We start from the raw sequence: 18,350 nt of genomic DNA, 5'->3' as shown, positions 1-18,350 counted from the left end.
AATAATTTATCTGTTGTCATATAGATGCCTATTTCATTTTCAGTGGTTCTAGGCAGCTTACAGTAAAACAAATAAAATACACAGCATTAAAAAAAGGCAAATAAAAATGAAACGCGTAGTAACCAGGTATAAAATAAGCGAAGAAAGGAGTATTATGTATGTTCAACCCCTTGAGTTACTTATAAAATAATAAAGGCAGGATAAAAATCAAATCAATCAAAAAATAGAACCAATCACCCACACAACCAGGAAATTGTGGGTCTGTGCCACGCCCTGGGCCCGACTTAGGCACAAAGCCACATTTTCAAGGCCTTACAATAAGCCAACAGAGACGGACCCAATCTAATCTTTTTCCTTCTGGGGTCCACCATCCAACACTCCCTAGCACTCAGTACCCAGAGCGTATCCTTTGTGTCACATTGGGTGGACACAACTGGGGAGAGATGGTCCCATAACCAGCCCAGTCCTTTGTTTTGTTTTCTGTTTTGCTTTGGGGGTTTTTTTCAACTTCTCACTATACAATCCTGATATTTCCTGATGATTTTCCATCCAAACACTAAGTAAGTCTAATCCAGTTTAACACTTTGAAGTCAGACCAGATCAGACAGGTTGGCCAAGATTTGGCGTGGGAAGGTAGACTGCATAGATTTCACATGTTAATATTTTGCTGCAGGTTTTGCTTGTTCATGGAGGTAAATTCAGCGGAGGCCTCCAAATCTTTAATTCCAGAATTAGACCTGGGTGTCTGCAGGGGACAAATTGTAAAATGAGTGTCATATGTATGCATGCATGCAAGGGGTAGTGTTGTGTCACGTCGCTCATTTTATTGTTCTGACGAAACCCTGAGATTCTGCAGAACTTGTAGCTTGCAAATGTATTTTTTTTACTGATAACACCCGTGCAATTATCCACACAAATTGTGGTACTTAAATTTCAGATATATCCGCAAATACGAGCAAAGGTCTGAAGAAGAAATTTTGATTTTGTACCAAAGACGTTCTGTATGTTTTGTGTTTTTGATGTACAGCTGATAGATGGCCGTGACACCCGGCAAATAAACATCGAGTTTCTAAGATCTAGAATAGGAATAGTTTCTCAGGAACCTGTGCTGTTTGACTGTAGTATTGTCGACAACATTAAATATGGTGATAACAGCAGAGAAATATCTATGGATGAAGTGATAACAGCTGCCAAGAAAGCCCAATTGCATGAATTTGTGATGTCACTCCCCCAAGTGAGTACAATTTTTAAAATGATATGTTATAGAAAGAAGAACTGGTCTGAACAGTCCCTTCACTCCAATTTAAAATATTCTTAATACTTCTGCATCACAATAATGTTTTAAGTAGTTAGCCCTCTGCTTGCATTCCTTCTTTTGTGAATTGTTTGGCTTTCTCACCTTTGACAGATGTATGATAGCCTAAATTACAGTTCCAATTCGTTTTGCTCACTTCTTCAGATCCAGGAAATTGCTTGAGAATATTTGCAGGGTCTCTTGCTTGTTTCCTAATTGACCCACACCACTGGAAAGACGAAAAAATAAAAATCCAGGCACTGAATCACAAGTTCCAAAAATGTATTCTCAGAACTATGAAAGAGTTGTTACGTTCCAACTGCATTCCTTAATCATCAGTCTTTTGATGTGTGTCCATGAAGAGTAGGAAGCCACACTCGTAGCTTAATCTCTCACAGGGTTGTTGTGAGGGTAATATGGGAATCAAAATCCTGTCTCCTGCCTGTTGTGATTGGCGAGGGAAAAATGTTAATAAAGCAAAGGTGCCCTCTGGCTGACCAGAATCTACAGCTAAGTGCCTTTCTGATGGTTTCCCACTGAAGTATTAACCAGGAAAAATTCTGCTTAGCTTTTGACCTCAGTCAAGGCCAAGTTGTGAATGGTACAGTTTATCCTACAGCCCCGGAGTCTCCTAGTGGTCTCCCATCCAAGCGGTAACCAGACCTGACTTGCTTCACTGTTTCCAAGATCAGCTAGCTGCTGTCACTGGCTGTGACTATAGAGCCTTTTGGACAACTTTTACCCTGATTAAGCTAAAGCTCATTCTATCTAATAATATAAGTTCATTCATTTTCTTAAAAAAAAATCACTCGGTAACTTTCCATGGCTTACTTATAAAGCATTCAACTAAAAATGGCCATTTTCAATACCAAAATTAACACAGACTTACGGTAATAACCACATACGGTATTTTTCCGGTTTGCTTCTTAACTGAAGGTTCCCCTGCCCATAAAATAAAAGAATGTTAGAATAAAAGCAATGAAGTAGCTTCATTTTCTCACCGCACTAATTGTAATTTTGTTCTTATGGTAAACAAAGTCAGTGAGCCAATAAATATTGGAGGGGTTTTATTTTTTGCAGAAATATGAAACCAGTGTTGGGGCTCAGGGGTCTCTCTTGTCTCGAGGGCAAAAGCAGCGCATTGCCATTGCGCGGGCGATCGTTCGAGACCCTAAGATCTTATTATTGGATGAAGCAACTTCTGCACTGGATACAGAAAGCGAACAGGTAAACAGCAATGAATAAACAATAAACAGCATTTAGGCATTAGATTTTTTTTTAAATGCCCACCTTTATAAGTAACTCAAGCTGGAGAACATATATAATATACTCCTTCCTCCTCTGTGAGGTGGGTGGGCCGAGAGGGAGTGGCCCAAAGTCTGGATTTCATGCCTAAAGTGGGACTAGAACTCACCGTCTCCTGATTTCTAGGCTAGCACTTCTTCTATTCACCACTATACCAAACTGGCTCTAAAATAATCTGATGCTTTCGGATATCGGATAGTGAAAAGAAAACATATTTGATGGAGCATTGAGAATATATACATTAATGCAATCACATGGTGTTAAGTCCAAAAGGAACTTAGTCTCAAATAAGTGAATATAAAATCTCAGCCTTAAAGGAAGGGAAAGGAAGGATGTACTCATTTCAGTGTTACTTGGAGGCTATTGTGGGGTATAAAAATTGAAAAGGGCTGTAATTTGTAACTGAGTCTGAATGCACCTGTGCAGTGGGCAAAGTATAGTACAATACACTCATTGTGCAGAGTCACCGCTGGGAAGGTAGTTGAAGCGAGTAAAAAAGGCACGCTCACCCACAGGGCCCTCTGCTGTTACAGATAGCATTGAATCCAAGAAATTCCCCCACCTGCAAACTTAGGCTGCCTTCGTACGACACACTGAACGGTCCAATCACTTTTAGCCACCATTTACCTAGCTCACCTTCTGCGTAGCGTAGTGAGAATTCAATGGATGGAAGAAGGTGGCTTCTTCCAAATCCATCAGAGCCGGCTTTGCACTTTGATGACAGTAGCAATAAATGATTGTCTAAGTCTCTGGGGGGAAAGAATAGTACAGATGGGACCCTTACAGGCTTCCACTACTGTAAAGAAGGCAAGTGCCAAAGGCCGTGTTTCCCGAGTCACATTGCAACTATATTGTGAAATTATTCAAGCATAACTTTTACTAGTTGCCTGGATGAAGACCTTTATGGATGGATTTGCCCTTGGAATATATTGAAGTTTCTTGCATCTCTGCCAGGTTGCTCCATCTTAGCCATATTTTGCTCCATCTGATGATGCTTAAGTGTCTCTGCTGTTACCAATGTTCCAAAATGGATAGCCTCCGAAATACCTTCTAGTCTACCAAGAAGCTAAAGGGACTGTTGAGATCCAAGGAAGATTTGAGAAATGATAGGACAGCAGCTTACTGCTCCATGTCCTGTTTTCCCAACTTTTCTGAACTGCCGAGAGTATTACAGCTCTTAGGAGCAGAGTTCACTGATACTTGTCCCTGGCAATCTGCACCCCTGAATTCATGGAAGGGGAAGCAGATTTGCCATGCTTGTGAGTTACCGCTTAACCCCGCAGAGCCCAATTAGGTACCTTCCACATGATCCATGGAGACTGGAGTTGTGGACAGTAGGAGCTCTTCTGTTCTCCTCCTCTTTGAATTCACTGAATGTTTGAGGAGGGTTTTCGACACCACTAAATTTGGTTGATCAATGCCTTTCCCAAAACACAGTGACCTAAAGAGGCCAATTGGCTAGGTTCGTATTAATATAACTTGTCATGATGACCACGTAAAGAATCCTTCCTTCTCTTTTCCTCTTCTCCCTTCAGACTGTGCAGGCTGCCCTGGACAAAGCTCGAGAAGGCAGGACCTGCATCGTCATTGCGCACCGCTTGTCCACCATTCAGAATTCTGACATCATCGCGGTCATGTCTCAGGGAGTCATCATTGAGAAAGGCACTCACCAACAACTGATGGCCCAGGAGGGGGCATACTATAAACTGGTCACCACTGGGGCACCCATTAGCTGAGCTTCTGAAGTGTGGGCTGTGTTCACTTTCTTACGGGATGTACTAAAACCATTATGAACATATCAACCAGCCTTGTGTGGCAAAAGACGATGACAAACCACTTTAACTGAGAAAGGGAAGCCCTGGAGGCCAGCTTTTGACTGAGCTGTTCTCTCAAACCGCTGCAACTCTGGTTTCTGAAGAAAATGGCAGCCGTCTACCGGAGAAGGAAGATTATGCAGGAAGAGTGCTCAGAAACCTTTTCAATAATTAAGTGTCCGGAGATTATTTTTATTATCTATTTCTGTTGCTCCTGAATTTGCAATATTCAAAAAGCCTCATGAACTTCATTGTAGATCAGGAAGGAGGCTCCAATCAGCATTCAATGCAAACAGTTGCATTGAGCTTTATTGTCTACTGCCCCATCATCATCATCAACATCATCATCAATTTAACCTATATACTGCTTTGACTCTCAATGATTCTGGGTGGCTCCTAACAGTCAATGAAATTACAATGAAATCAATAAAGATGACCAAATTAAGATAAAAGATGGCAAGAGTGATGAAGTGAGGGATCTCACTCTCCCTTGCCAAAGGCCTGGGTGAAAAGCCTGCTCTTCCCAGTTTCCAAACAACAGTAGAGTTGGGGGGGGCACCCGCATCTTGAGGAACCCTCGTTTGAGAGGGCAGGTGCTGCAACAGAGAAGGATGTCTTCAGCATTATGACGGAGGAATACCAGACACAGATTCTTACGAAAATAAAAGAGCGGTATTGAAAACTGACTCTGCCTATCACTAGAGACTCCCTTATGTATACAATATCTTCTGTGTATAATGGTTCTCTATGCAGTGTTAAAAGCACTTTGGCCAGATTACAAAATACAATTATTCTATTCACTGCCAGTGAGACTATCAGCCATTGCAATTTCCCAAAGGGTCGTCATTTCTTTCGCACGAAAAAGGAGCTCTTTACAAAATAATACATTTATTAATGCATATTCCTGTCCACTAACCCAGCGCCTACAGTAAATTGACTGAATGCATCTCGCAGATGAGTGTCCCACTAAAGGATATTTGATAGAGAAGGCCTGATTACTATGCATAGGACAGAAACAAACAATAGCGGGAAAAAGAATAAAAACTCGGAGAATTAAATAGCCATGCAGCTCTACTACTTTTAACTTGCACACAGCAATTTAGCAGGAGATTAAAACATGCTTGAGAAATAGGGTAAGCGGGTGGTAGAGGCTGTTATTAAATCAAGCAATTGTACTTTATTGAATCCTTTTAACTAAAGCAGCTGAATCTACTTTGTCAGTGGATTCCTAAGGGGCCTTTTGCAGTCTTGCTGTCTTACACCCTTCAACAGGAGATCCTTATGAACCAGACCAGAATCATTTACACAAAGAACTTTCATTCTACTGCTGGGAGCTCATTCTGTAGCGGCTGAAGCTTCTTTCTCAAAGTCCCCTGATCATAAAGTAGAACGGGACAACTCGCCATGGCTAACTTGCCTCGGGACAACTCACCGCGGGTCAATTCAATTTAATCATTTAAAATGCTCCAACACTGGAATTTTGTAAGAAGAGACTGGGCAGCCATTTGTCTGAAATGGTATAGAGTTTCCTGCCTGAGCAGGGGGGTTGGACTAGATGACCTCCAAGGTCCCTTCCAACTTTTATTATTACTATTATAAAATAATTTTTAAAAATATTTTAATTTTTGTCATTCACATTTCATTTTGTCCCTTCTTTTGCATCTTTTCTTCAATGGTTCTGTGCCGCTATTGCTTCAATATTAGTGTAAATCTTGTTCCATGACAAGTTGTTCCGTAGCGAGTTGGCCATGGCGAGTTGTCCTAAACCAGGGGTAGGCAACCTCGGCTCTTTAATGACTCATGGACTTCAACTCCCAGAATTCCTGAGCTGGCTGGCTCAGGAATTCTGGGAGTTGAAGTCCATGAGTCATAAAAGAGCCGAGGTTGCCTACCCCTGTCCTAAACCTATCACAAAGCCATGCTCCATGCTAAAGCCTGCACCTGTCTCGCCCCATAAACCAGAGGAAAACTGGAAATCCATAGGGTTGTTTCTCTCAGTGCTGCAGAAACTGGGATCTTGTAAATAAAGGGGATTGAAAAGACTGATTAAAGGCAAATGCTCCTTGGAGGTGAGGGAGGTGGCTCGTTCATGGAATGCCTAAAACTATAAAATAAGCAGTGGCTCAAGCTATGAAAATCTAACATTCAGGAGCTGTTGTGGTATGAGGACAGAGAGGCAAAGACACAACCAAGGTCAAGGAAAGTGTCCTTTTCAACTGACCCATTTATCTAGCTGGCTCCCTCAATGCTAATTTCGGTTTTGATTTAAACAGGCAACGTTACAGTTCCCACTTTTGCATCTTCCTCCAGCTACGAGCCTTTTAGCACCTAACGCTGCTGTTTTTTGTTTGCTTGTTCCTTGTAGAGCTGCCGTATGGACATTTTTGTCCCAAAGTCTTCCTGTTCTCCCTTTTGCTGCCCTGGCCAAATGACGAGATCTTATAGCAAAATGTCAGACCGTGTTCATTCAACTGTTGGATGGAACTTTATTCTCCTGGTAGCCAGTGTGTAAAGTGCATGTTTGTGTATATGTTTTTATGTCAGTGTTTGATTTCTGGCATCTGCCTGGACAACTCCCTGCAGTTTGCTTGGCAAGGTTTCAGGAATTGTTTGTCATTGCCTCCGTCCTAGGGCACAGAGGGAGGGACTGGCTCAAGATTACCCAGATGGTTTCGTGTCTAAAGCAGGACTGGAACTCGTGACCTCCCAGTTCCTAGCCTGGTGCCTTAACTACTACTCTAAACTAGCCCCCCTATAAAGGTATATTGCCTCTGAATCTGGTGCTTCAGTTTGCTATCAAATCTAATACTTGTTGCTTTTATCATAACAATTCCTTTGTTAAAGCCATTTAAATGACCCTATCTTGGGGGCAAGAATTCTATAAAATTACTGATGAAACCAAGTCTTTTGACTGACTCTTTTGCAGTGTAATATGGTGAAAGTTATTTTCTTCAGATCATTTATAACTTTAACAGCTCATTACCCATTTATGAATCTTTTCACATATGGAAGAGTAATTCAACATATTATCATTTTGGTTTCCTTATTCTGCTCTCTGTGTGTGCTGTTGTTTTCCAGACGGAGCTGAACCATCAAATAATGTTAATGCTTGATGATGATGGTTAATTTTCTGCATCATGCATCATGTTATTCCAGGGCACATTCTTTTATTGCTCATTCATTCCCTTTGGAGCCCTTCATGGTCCCATTTATTTTGGCCATTCATGCCATTTCTATTCTTGACCAGCTCATTGGTCTAGAGCAGCATTTCTCAACCTTGGCAACTTTAAGATGTGTGGACTTATTTGCATTTTAGTGACTAGGCTATTTAAGGCTATTCCTTAGGCAGAGCAAAACCAAGTTTCTCCAGCTTTTTTTGTAAAGTTTCTGAAGGCTAAGCCAATCTAAGCAAAGCAATGGTGCTAATCTTGAGCAGTCGTTACACCTTAAAGCTCAGACAATTGAATACATTTGATGGTCTGGATGGGGACCAGTGACAGTAGAAGCTTAGCTGGATGATGCCTTAAGTGAAAGGATTTGAAACAAATATTAATTATAGGGATTATAGTACATTAACATGCACTCCTTTAAATATTACTTGGCAATCTCCCAAATCTCAATACCTACACAGCAACATTTTGCAGCCTTATTGGGAAACGTTTGTGTAGCCAAAAAAGGGATATTAAATTAAAAACTAGAATCCCCTGGGGTGGCTATTAGCCATTTATAGAGAGAACCATTAATGGGGGGAAATAATGGGGATTGCAACTTGCATGAGTCAACAGTTGTTCCTAAATCTCTTGTTCCGAGTTAAAACTGTCCATGCATTGCAAATTAGGTTCACAAGGTGACATTCTGCCACTTGTAAAGTGGGTTGTTTCCTCCTTTGCTTCAGGCAGCAAAATAGCAGGGGCTGGTTTTGTCTCTTGCCCATTGAATGCTCTGCATCCCGTAGCTATCTTGTTTAAAAAGATGGACTGATAATTTCAGCTATCCCTGCAAATCTACTTGCAGATGAATTAAATACAGAAAGATGGTATGCATCATTGTTTTGGGTTGTTTGGCCTTTGTATTCCTTTAATATTGATTCAGCTGCATTCAGGAGCTGAACATTGCTAAACTATGGCATTTGGAATGTGAGGCTATTTAAGAAATGTTTAATATATAAATTCCATTTCTATTTTCCATTGTACATTAGGGAAAAGCCAGGGGAGAACAGTGAAAACACAAGTAGGATTTTAAAAGAAAAAAAAATTAGCTGCAGAATATGGGCCATTAGAATAGGCCTGAAAAATCAAGAAGTGTAATTTTTAAAGAAGCAATTACTTTTGCTTCACATAGTCAGAAAAATCTGAAGATTATGTTTATAGTCACAGCTGGGATTAGCCACTTTGTTTTCCTACCAATATAGATGGCGTCCATTTTTCAGCAGTCATAAAGTGGCTGCTGTATGCCATTTTGATTAATTCCACTTTGATGACAGTCATTTTTTTGGTAAAAACAAATTTTTTAAAAAATGTAGAAATCAACAATATTCTAAAAAATCTGAACTTAGCACAGCCCCATACTGTATTATGCAAAGTTTCCAAAGATTCAGAAATTTGCCTTACTGGTTAAATAAAAATGCACTTACTGATCATTGTCATCCATATCATTTTTGTCCCAGCCACTTAGGATGGGACCAGGGAAGAAATCTGAAACAGTTATTCCAAATCCTTTAATACCTGATAATAATTGTAGACCAGTCTTATAAAGTCTGCAGTCAATTCCAAATTATGACCACTCCATAGCCAACATAGATCCACCTGAAATGGCTAAAAACTACTAAGATTGAGTACCTCAGATAAGTTCCATTTCCTTTGCTCTACTGAATTAGTAGAACTAAAACCCTGAAGTAGAAGTTCTTGAAACAATACTTTGTGCATTTATATCCTTGGTAGCAGATTTATTGCAAAGGGCTTTTAAGTTTAAGAAATAAAGAGTGCATTTTCTTGTTGGTTGGTGATGTCACCAGATGAGAGGCAAGTGTTAAGGTTTCTTGTCCTTCTTTGCTGCCATCTACTGCTCACTTAGAGCTTTGCAGCCAGATTTTTGGTAGCCCAATTTTCACCCAAGATCCAACACTTCTAATTAATTAATTCTAATCTAATTAATCTCATCTAATTAATTTCACCTGCTGCTATAAAGGCTGGGAGAAATACATTAATAATTAATTACTCCCAGCAGAAATTATTAAAGCTTTGCATTTTTATTTCAAATTAAAAATTGCCAATGTGACCTCATTCATCACTTAGTTCAGCGATGCCTTTAAAGTGTGAATGCCAACAGTAAGAATATATAAGCAGTAAAGAAGAAGTTTGAAGCTGGTGGCTCCCAAATTTTATTTGCTTGGCACAAGACATTATTTCAAGCATTTATTTGCCACTTCCCACTAAAGAAAAGTTGCAGAAATTTAAAAAAAATATTAAAATAATGAAATCAATAGGTTAAAATACTAGGAAAGAATAAAATGACTAAAATATTCTAGAAAACACATAAGCAATGAAATAAAGAAAGAGTCAGGGATAATGTAAAAACAGTAATAAAAGGTAAAGGTAAAGGTTCCCCCGCACATGCGTGCTAGTCGTTTCCGACTCTAGGGGCCGGTGCTCATCTCCGTTTCATAGCCGAAGAGCCAGCGCTTGTCCGAGGACGTCTCCGTGGTCATGTGGCCGGCATGACTAGACGCCAAAGGCGCACGGAACGCTGTTACCTTCCCACCGTAGTGGTCCCTATTTGTCTACTTGCATTTTTACGTGCTTTCGAACTGCTAGGTGGGCAGAAGCTGGGACGAGTAACAGGCGCTCACTCTGTTACGCGGCACTCGGGATTCGACCCGCCAAACTGCCGACCTTCCGATCGACAAGCTCAGCGTCCTAACCCACTGAGCCACCGCGTCCCTTAAAAAAAACAGTAATAACAGCTGTTTATCAGTGTGTGTCACCCAGAGTCATATATATGAGATGGCAACTATATAAACTGAATCAACGAATAAATACACATTTATCAAAAGCCAGGGATGGGGGGGAAAGGTCTTTGCTTACTGCCAAGAAGATAATGAGGAGCATATCTTAGTGAGGAGGACATTCCAAATCTGAGGGAATGCTACTGAAAAGGCTTGCTGTTTGCTAGCCATTTGCTCAGTATGAAAGGATAACTGGAACAGCCTGAATACACTGTATAATATTCTTCTAATCAAGGCTTGCTCATACAGGGTCATATAGAAAAGAGCTGGAAGGGACCTTGGAGGTCTTCCAGTCAAACCTGCTGCTCAAGCAGGAGACCCTACACCAGGGGTCAACAACCTGAAACAGTGAAAGAGCCACTCGGAACCGGTTCCCTCACAAAAGGAAAAACTGGGAGCCGCGAAAAATGTGTGCGCATGCGCGTACATGCGTGCATGCGCAGAACAGGGTTTGACTGAAGAGTGGAGGCAAGGCGAGATATGCACCTACCCTGCATATTTGAATTGATTGGTTGAACTTTTTTAGTCCCATTTTTTTTTGACTGCACATGGCAGAGGACTGGGAGCTGCAGGAGACGGCTGAAAGAGTCGCATGCGGCTCTGGAGCCGCGGGTTGCAGACCTGTGCCCTACACCATGTCAGACAGGTGGTTGTCCTGTCTCTTCTTAAAAGCCTCCAGTGATGAAGCATCCACAACTTCTGAAGGCAAGCTGTTCCACTGGTTAATTGTTCACAGGAACTACAGAGATGAATCATAGAGTAGCAATGTGACACAGGAAACAAGTACAATAGAGATGAATGATAGAACTGCATATAAGGTAAACATAACACCCGTAACAATTCGTTTCCATCCATTGTTTCTTGTCCTGCCTTCAGGTGCTTTGGAAAAATAGATTGATCCTCTCTTCTTTGTGGCAGTCCCTCTAATATCGGCACACTGCTGTCATGTCACCCCTAGTCCTTCTTTTCTCTAGACTAGCTATACCCAATTCCTGCAACTGTTCTTCATATGTTTAAGTCTCTAGGCTCTTAATCGTCTTAGTTGCTCTTTTCTGCACTTTTTCCAAAGTCTCAACATTTTTTTATATATAATGTGGTGACCTAAACTGGATGCTAATCAAGTTTTGATTGTTCCCTCTCTTCTTCATGGCCTAATACAGTGTTTCTCAGCCTTAGCAACTTCAAGATAAATGAATGTCAACTTCCAGAATTCTGACAGTTGAAGTCCGCCTATCTTTAAACTGCTACGGTTGAGAAAGATTGGCCTAGAGCAGGGGTGTCAAACTTGTTGTCACAACTCGTCCTGCAGCAAGCAGGGCAGAGTGCCGAACACAGGAACGAGAGACTTCCGCTGCGGTCTAGAAGCACTTTATTTTCCAGGGCAACAGCCGCAACAAGAAACAAAGCCAGCGTTGGCCGCTACCTGCAGCCAACGCTACTATATACACACCCGAAAACCCCACCCATACTCCACCCAAACACGCCCATGCCCTCCCATTCCCTATAACTTCCCCACCCCTCCCCTACAAGGCCCTTCGCCCAACGCCCAGTCAGGTAAGCCCCCTCCCGTGCTTTGCCACCACCGTGCTCCTCCCCCTCACCCCCTCCCTGCCGCGCCCAACTCCGAACCCCCCTGTCGTCGTCCACGCTCGAGGCCTCCAGCCACCCGGGCACCGCGGCGGGGAGGGACCCGTCCCCTAACGGCCTCGCCAGCTCCCGAACAACACAGTCCCGCGCAGGCATGGCATCGGCCGGAGGAGACAGCCGCAGCGGCGGGGTCTCCAAAGCTTTCTGCTGCACGGCCGAAGCTCCCGAAGCCTCCCAGGCCGCCGAGACGCTGGGTTGGTCCGGGCCTCTACCGGACACGCCGTAGGCCGGGGAGCCCTGCGCAGACGCGCCGCCGGGCGAAGACGGCAGCCACGGCGCGTCTGGGGGCAGCTGAAGCGGCGGCGCGGTCCCCGGAGCCTTTCGAGCCGGGGAGCCCTGCTCAGACGCGCCGCCGGGCGAAGACGGCAGCCGCGGCGCGTCCGGAAGCAGCTGAAGCGGCGGTGCGGTCCCCGGAGCCTTTCGAGCCAGGGAGCCCTGCGCAGACGTGCCGCCGGGCGAAGACGGCAGCCCCGGCGCGTCTGGAGGCGGCTGAAGCGGCGGCGCGGTCCCCGGTGCTTTACGGGTCGCCGAGGAGCCAGGTGAGTTCGGCGGCTGGAAGGCAGGGGGTGCCGGGGGGGGGTGGAGGGGCCCCCCCTCGAGTGTCGGGCTCCCGAGGCCCGACACTTGTGACATCACATGACGTGTCGTGACGTATCGTGACTTTTTTTCCATTGCTGGCAACGGGGTGGGTGCGGTTTCGCCATGACACATCTGGCCCGCGGGCCGGCAATTTGATACCCCTGGCCTAGAGGCTGTTCTCACAGAGGCTATTCTGCAATGTTGTGGTGTGAGAGGCAAAAAACATAAGTTTTGATGGGTTCATTTCTTTGCTATCGTAATTACTGAGCTCACACAAAGTGATAAGCCTGTTTAGTAATGAACTAGTTCAGGGGTAGGCAACCTTGGCCCTTTTATGACTCGTGGACTTCAACTCCCAGAATTCCTGAGCCAGCCACGCTGAGGGAAAAGGGAGAGGTTTCCAAGCTGAGCCATGCTGCCTCAGGAATTCTGGGAGTTGAAGTCCACGAGTAATAAAAGAGCCAAGGTTGCCTATTCCTGAACTAGGTTCACTCCTCCTTGGCTCCGCCTGCAAGCGGAAGTGGCTACAGAAACCAGGAATTTGTAGCCATGGAGAGCATTTGGTCTGGTTTGTCTCTTGCATGGCAAGCTGAGATTTGGAATTCTTGGTTTAAAAATCTTGTTAGAGGGAATGAAATGCCAAGAGGTTTTCCTCATAATATCACAGCTGAGATCTTTGTTCCTGGAAACACTTGCACTTATAGGCCCATTTAGGAAAGCCCATTTGCTCATAGAGAAAAGCCAAGCAGCTCAAAAATCTGAAGTTATTCTCTAGTGCAAATGCAACTATTATTAGACAAAAAAAAAGATAGAATAAGGGTATTTTCTATTGTTTTCATGTAAGTATATCTCTAACATCTTGCAGAATACAAGAATTATATAAGACAAGATCATGAAGGAAAAGAAGAATTTGAACAATAACCAAAAAACAGCCTTCATGAAGCGATAATCCTTAAGAAGATAGTCCTTCTTTGGGCTCTGAATGCAGAATGTCCTTCTATTGGCATTAATTTGTTTTTTCAGGGCCAAGTACATCTACCTCTATTTTTCTAGGTTCCTTAGAGAGAGTTTTGAATTGTTGAAATGAAGTTTAATTTGCCATAGACAGTTTCGTTTTTACTTGCTTGCTTTATGTTTGTTCACCTATTTAACTTTTACAATTATTGTTTTGCTTCTTTAACTTTACGAATGCAGATTGCTCTGGAATTGCATTCAACAAAGAAACAGTGGAGAAATATTTATAATACGAGTGACAGTGGAGATGAAAAGTGGTTGAGGGGAACAACACAGATAATTGTTTAATAGAAGCATAGAAAGCTACGTAAAACAGGTTTTTCAATAATAATAATAATAATAATAATAATAATAATAATAATAATAATAATAAGAAGAAGAAGAAGAAGAAGAAGAAGAAGAAGAAGAAGAAGAAGAAGAAGAAGAAGAAGAAGAAGAAGAAGAAGAAGAAGAAGAAGTTGGAAGGGACCTTGGAGGTCATCTAGTCCAACCCCCAGCTCAGGCAGGAAACCCTATACCATTTCAGACAAATGGCTGTCCGGTCTCTTCTCAAAAACTTCCAGTGTTGAAGCATTCACCACTTCTGGAGGCAGGTTGTTCTACTGTTTAATTGTTCTCACTGTCAGGAAGTTTCTCCTTAGTTCTAGGTTGCTTCTCTCCTTGACTAGTTTCCATCCGTTGCTTCTTGTCCTGCTTTCAGGTGCTTTGGAGAATAGCTTGACTCCCTCTTCTTTGTGGTAGCCCCTGAGATATTGCTGCTATCATGTCACCTGTTATGTACTGGGCTTGTGGTGATACACCACGTGCATTGCTGGAGCAGCTAACAGCTCTCCAGTAACCCAGACTAGCTGTCTCCTGTCCTGCAATTGGCTAGCCCCAGGCAGCAAGAGTGGGTTCAAACCTATTGGCTGCCACCTAGGGGCTAGACTATATATTGTGGCTGGTTGTAGCCAAGTTTCAGTACAGTTCTAGCAAGAATAAAGTATGTGTTATCCTGTACTCAGCCTCGTGTCTTCCTTCCTGCACCAAAGAGCCCACTACTTAACATCACCCCTCACCCTTCTCTTCATTAAACTACACATACCCAATTCCAGCAACCGTTCCCTATATGTTTTAGCCTCCAGTCCCCCAATCATCTTTGTTGCTGTTCTCTGTACCCTTTCTAGAGTCTCAACATCTTTTTTACATCGTGGTGACCAAAACTGGATGCAGTATTCCAGGTGTGGCCTTACCAAGGCATTGTAAAGTGGTATTAGTACTTCACGTGATCTTGATTCTATCCCTCTGTTAATGCAGCCTAGCACTGTGTTGGCTTTTTTGGCAGCTGCAGCACACTGCTGGCTCATATTGAAGTGATTGTCTACTAGGACTCCGAGATTCCTCTCACAGTTACTACTATTGAGCAAGGTACCACCTATACTATACCTGTGCATTTGATTTTTCCTGCCTAAATGTAGAACCTTACTTTTTTCACCATTGAATTTCATTTTGTTAGATAGCCCAGTGTTCGAGTCTGTCCAGATCCTCCTGTATTTTAAGCCTATCTTCTGGAGTATTGGCTATTCCTGCCAGCTTGGTGTCGTCTGCAAATTTGATGAGTTCCCCATCTATCCCCTCATCCAAATCGTTGATGAAGATGTTGAAGAGCACTGGCCTCAGAACAGAGCCCTGGGGCACCCCACTACACACTTCCTTCCATGTAGATGCAGTTCCATTGAGGACCACATGCTGAGTACGGCCTGTCAGCCAGCTACGAATCCATCTGGTGGTGATGCTATCTAACCCACATTTTTCTATCTTATCAAGTAGTAGGTTGTGATCTACTTTATCAAATGCCTTACTGAAGTCCAAGTAAATTATATCTACAGCATTCCTCTGGTCCACTAATTTTGTCACTTGGTCAAAGAATGCAATAAGATTTGTCTGGCATGATCTGTTTTTGACAAACCCGTGTTGACTTTTAGTGATGACTTTGTTTGCTTCTAGGTGTTCGCTGATTCATTGCTTATCTTTTCCAGAATCTTCCCAGGTATTAAGGTCAGGCTGATAGATCTGTAGTTTCCTGGATCTATTTTTTTCCCTTTTTTGAAGATGGGAACTACATCAGCTCTCTTCCAGTCCTCTGGTAGTGCCCCAGTGCTCCAGGATCTTTGAAAAATATAGTTCAGTGGTTCTGAGATCACGTCTGCCAGTTCCTTGAGAACTTTGGGGTGTAATTCATCCTTTATTGGTTCTCTGCTTTTAAAGAGATAAATGGGTTGAAGATTTTGCATATTCAGCTTTAGCCTGTATACCATTCTTAGTGTTCAGGGTCTAAAAAGGGTTTCTGTTACCTAACTAAGAATATTCTGGTTACTACAGTTGTGTCTTTCTTCCATGCTTCTCTAGATCTACTGTTCATTGGTTATTTCCATGGTGTTTTATTTTAATTTATTTTAATTTATATTTTAATTTATTCATTTGGGAAATAAGTGACCTGAAATATCCAGCAATTGTTTGAAAAGCAACTGAAACTAGTTGGATAATGTTTTCTTAATATACAGAGGGTAAAATAAATAAATAAATAAAATAAAATATTTTATAAATAAAATAAAATGCTTTTAAGGAAACCATTTACTCTCCTACTTTGCGTAAAGTATTTGCTACTTTACTTGCTAGGTTTTAATTCCATTTTCAAAACCCACAAAAGGGATTATATGTTTGCTGATTTTGAATATATATTTTAATTATTAAATATATTTTTAAAAGATATTTTTTTAAAATTATATATATATATATATATATATATATATATATATATATATATATATATATATATATATATATATATATATATATATATATATATATATATATATATATATATATATATATATATATATATATATATATATATATATATACCGTATATACTTGAGTATAAGCCGAATTTTTCAGCCCACTTTTTGGGCTGAAAAATTCCACTTCGGCTTATACTCCAGTCAACAAAAAAAACTTACCGAGGACTTGTGCGCGGCCGAGGCTTTGGTGCTTCCGGGATCGCGCGCACCTCTCCCAAGCCACCGCCATCCGGAGACCTGCCGAAGTTTGGGGAGGTTTGGGGAGGTGCGCGCGCACCTCCCCAAACCTCCCCAAACGTCGGCAGGTCTCCGGACCTCCGCGCCTTGCCTGCCTGCTTCTTTCCGCAGCGGAAAGAAGCAGGCAGGCAGGGCGCGGAGGAACGGAGACCTGCCGACGTTTGGGGAGGTTTGGGCGCCTCCCCAAACCTCCCCAAACCTCGGCAGGTCTCCGTTCCTCCTGCCGACCTTTGGGGAGGTTTGGGCGCCTCCCCAAACCTCCCCAAACCTCGGCAGGTCTCCGTTCCTCCTGCCGACCTTTGGGGAGGTTTGGGCGCCTCCCCAAACCTCCCCAAACCTCGGCAGGTCTCCGTTCCTCCTGCCGACCTTTGGGGAGGTTTGGGCGCCTCCCCAAACCTCCCCAAACCTCGGCAGGTCTCCGTTCCTGTTTGGGGAGGTTTGGGCGCCTCCCCAAACCTCCCCAAACCTCGGCAGGTCTCCGTTCCTCCTGCCGACCTTTGGGGAGGTTTGGGCGCCTCCCCAAACCTCCCCAAACCTCGGCAGGTCTCCGTTCCTCCGCGCAGACCTGCCGACGTTTGGGGAGGTTTGGGCGCCTCCCCAAACCTCGGCAGGTCTCCGTTCCTCCGCGCAGACCTGCCGACGTTTGGGGAGGTTTGGGCGCCTCCCCAAACGTCCCCAAACGTCGGCAGGTCTCCGTTCCTGTTTGGGGAGGTTTGGGCGCCTCCCCAAACCTCCCCAAACCTCGGCAGGTCACCGTTCTTCCTGCCGACCTTTGGGGAGGTTTGGGCGCCTCCCCAAACCTCCCCAAACCTCGGCAGGTCTCCGTTCCTCCTGCCGACCTTTGGGGAGGTTTGGGCGCCTCCCCAAACCTCCCCAAACCTCGGCAGGTCTCCGTTCCTCCTGCCGACCTTTGGGGAGGTTTGGGCGCCTCCCCAAACCTCGGCAGGTCTCCATTCCTCCGCGCAGACCTGCCGACGTTTGGGGAGGTTTGGGCGCCTCCCCAAACCTCCCCAAACCTCGGCAGGTCTCCGTTCCTGTTTGGGGAGGTTTGGGCGCCTCCCCAAACCTCGGCAGGTCTCCGTTCCTCCGCGCAGACCTGCCGACGTTTGGGGAGGTTTTGGCGCCTCCCCAAACCTCGGCAGGTCTCCGTTCTTCCTGCCGACCTTTGGGGAGGTTTGGGCGCCTCCCCAAACCTCGGCAGGTCTCCGTTCCTCCGCACAGACCTGCCGACGTTTGGGGAGCTTTGGGCGCCTCCCCAAACCTCCCCAAACCTCGGCAGGTCTCCGTTCCTGTTTGGGGAGGTTTGGGCGCCTCCCCAAACCTCCCCAAACCTCGGCAGGTCTCCGTTCCTCCGCGCAGACCTGCCGACCTTTGGGGAGGTTTGGGCGCCTCCCCAAACCTCGGCAGGTCTCCGTTCCTCCTGCCGACCTTTGGGGAGGTTTGGGCGCCTCCCCAAACCTCGGCAGGTCTCCGTTCCTCCTGCCGACCTTTGGGGAGGTTTGGGCGCCTCCCCAAACCTCGGCAGGTCTCCGTTCCTCCGCGCAGACCTGCCGACCTTTGGGGAGGTTTGGGCGCCTCCCCAAACCTCCCCAAACCTCGGCAGGTCTCCGTTCCTG

General features: G+C 44.1%; 1 protein-coding gene across 1 annotated transcript in view; it reads left to right on the top strand.

Moving 5' to 3' along the window:
- The window catches only part of ABCB11 (ATP binding cassette subfamily B member 11), a gene marked incomplete at both ends in the record, with an annotated part of 66,460 nt that extends 62,125 nt beyond the window's left edge, over positions 1–4,335 (top strand). Inside the window, 3 exons of the mRNA XM_081339629.1 lie at positions 1,028–1,234; positions 2,375–2,521; positions 4,135–4,335. Coding sequence (XP_081195755.1) covers positions 1,028–1,234; positions 2,375–2,521; positions 4,135–4,335 — 555 coding nt within the window. The remainder of the gene's footprint in view (positions 1–1,027; positions 1,235–2,374; positions 2,522–4,134) is intronic.
- Positions 4,336–18,350: the final 14,015 nt, after the last annotated feature.

Source organism: Vipera berus, assembly GCF_964194415.1.
Source record: "Vipera berus genome assembly, chromosome: 1".
In the NCBI taxonomy this organism is placed as follows: domain Eukaryota; kingdom Metazoa; phylum Chordata; class Lepidosauria; order Squamata; family Viperidae; genus Vipera; species Vipera berus.
This window is presented reverse-complemented; position numbering and strand designations above follow the sequence as displayed.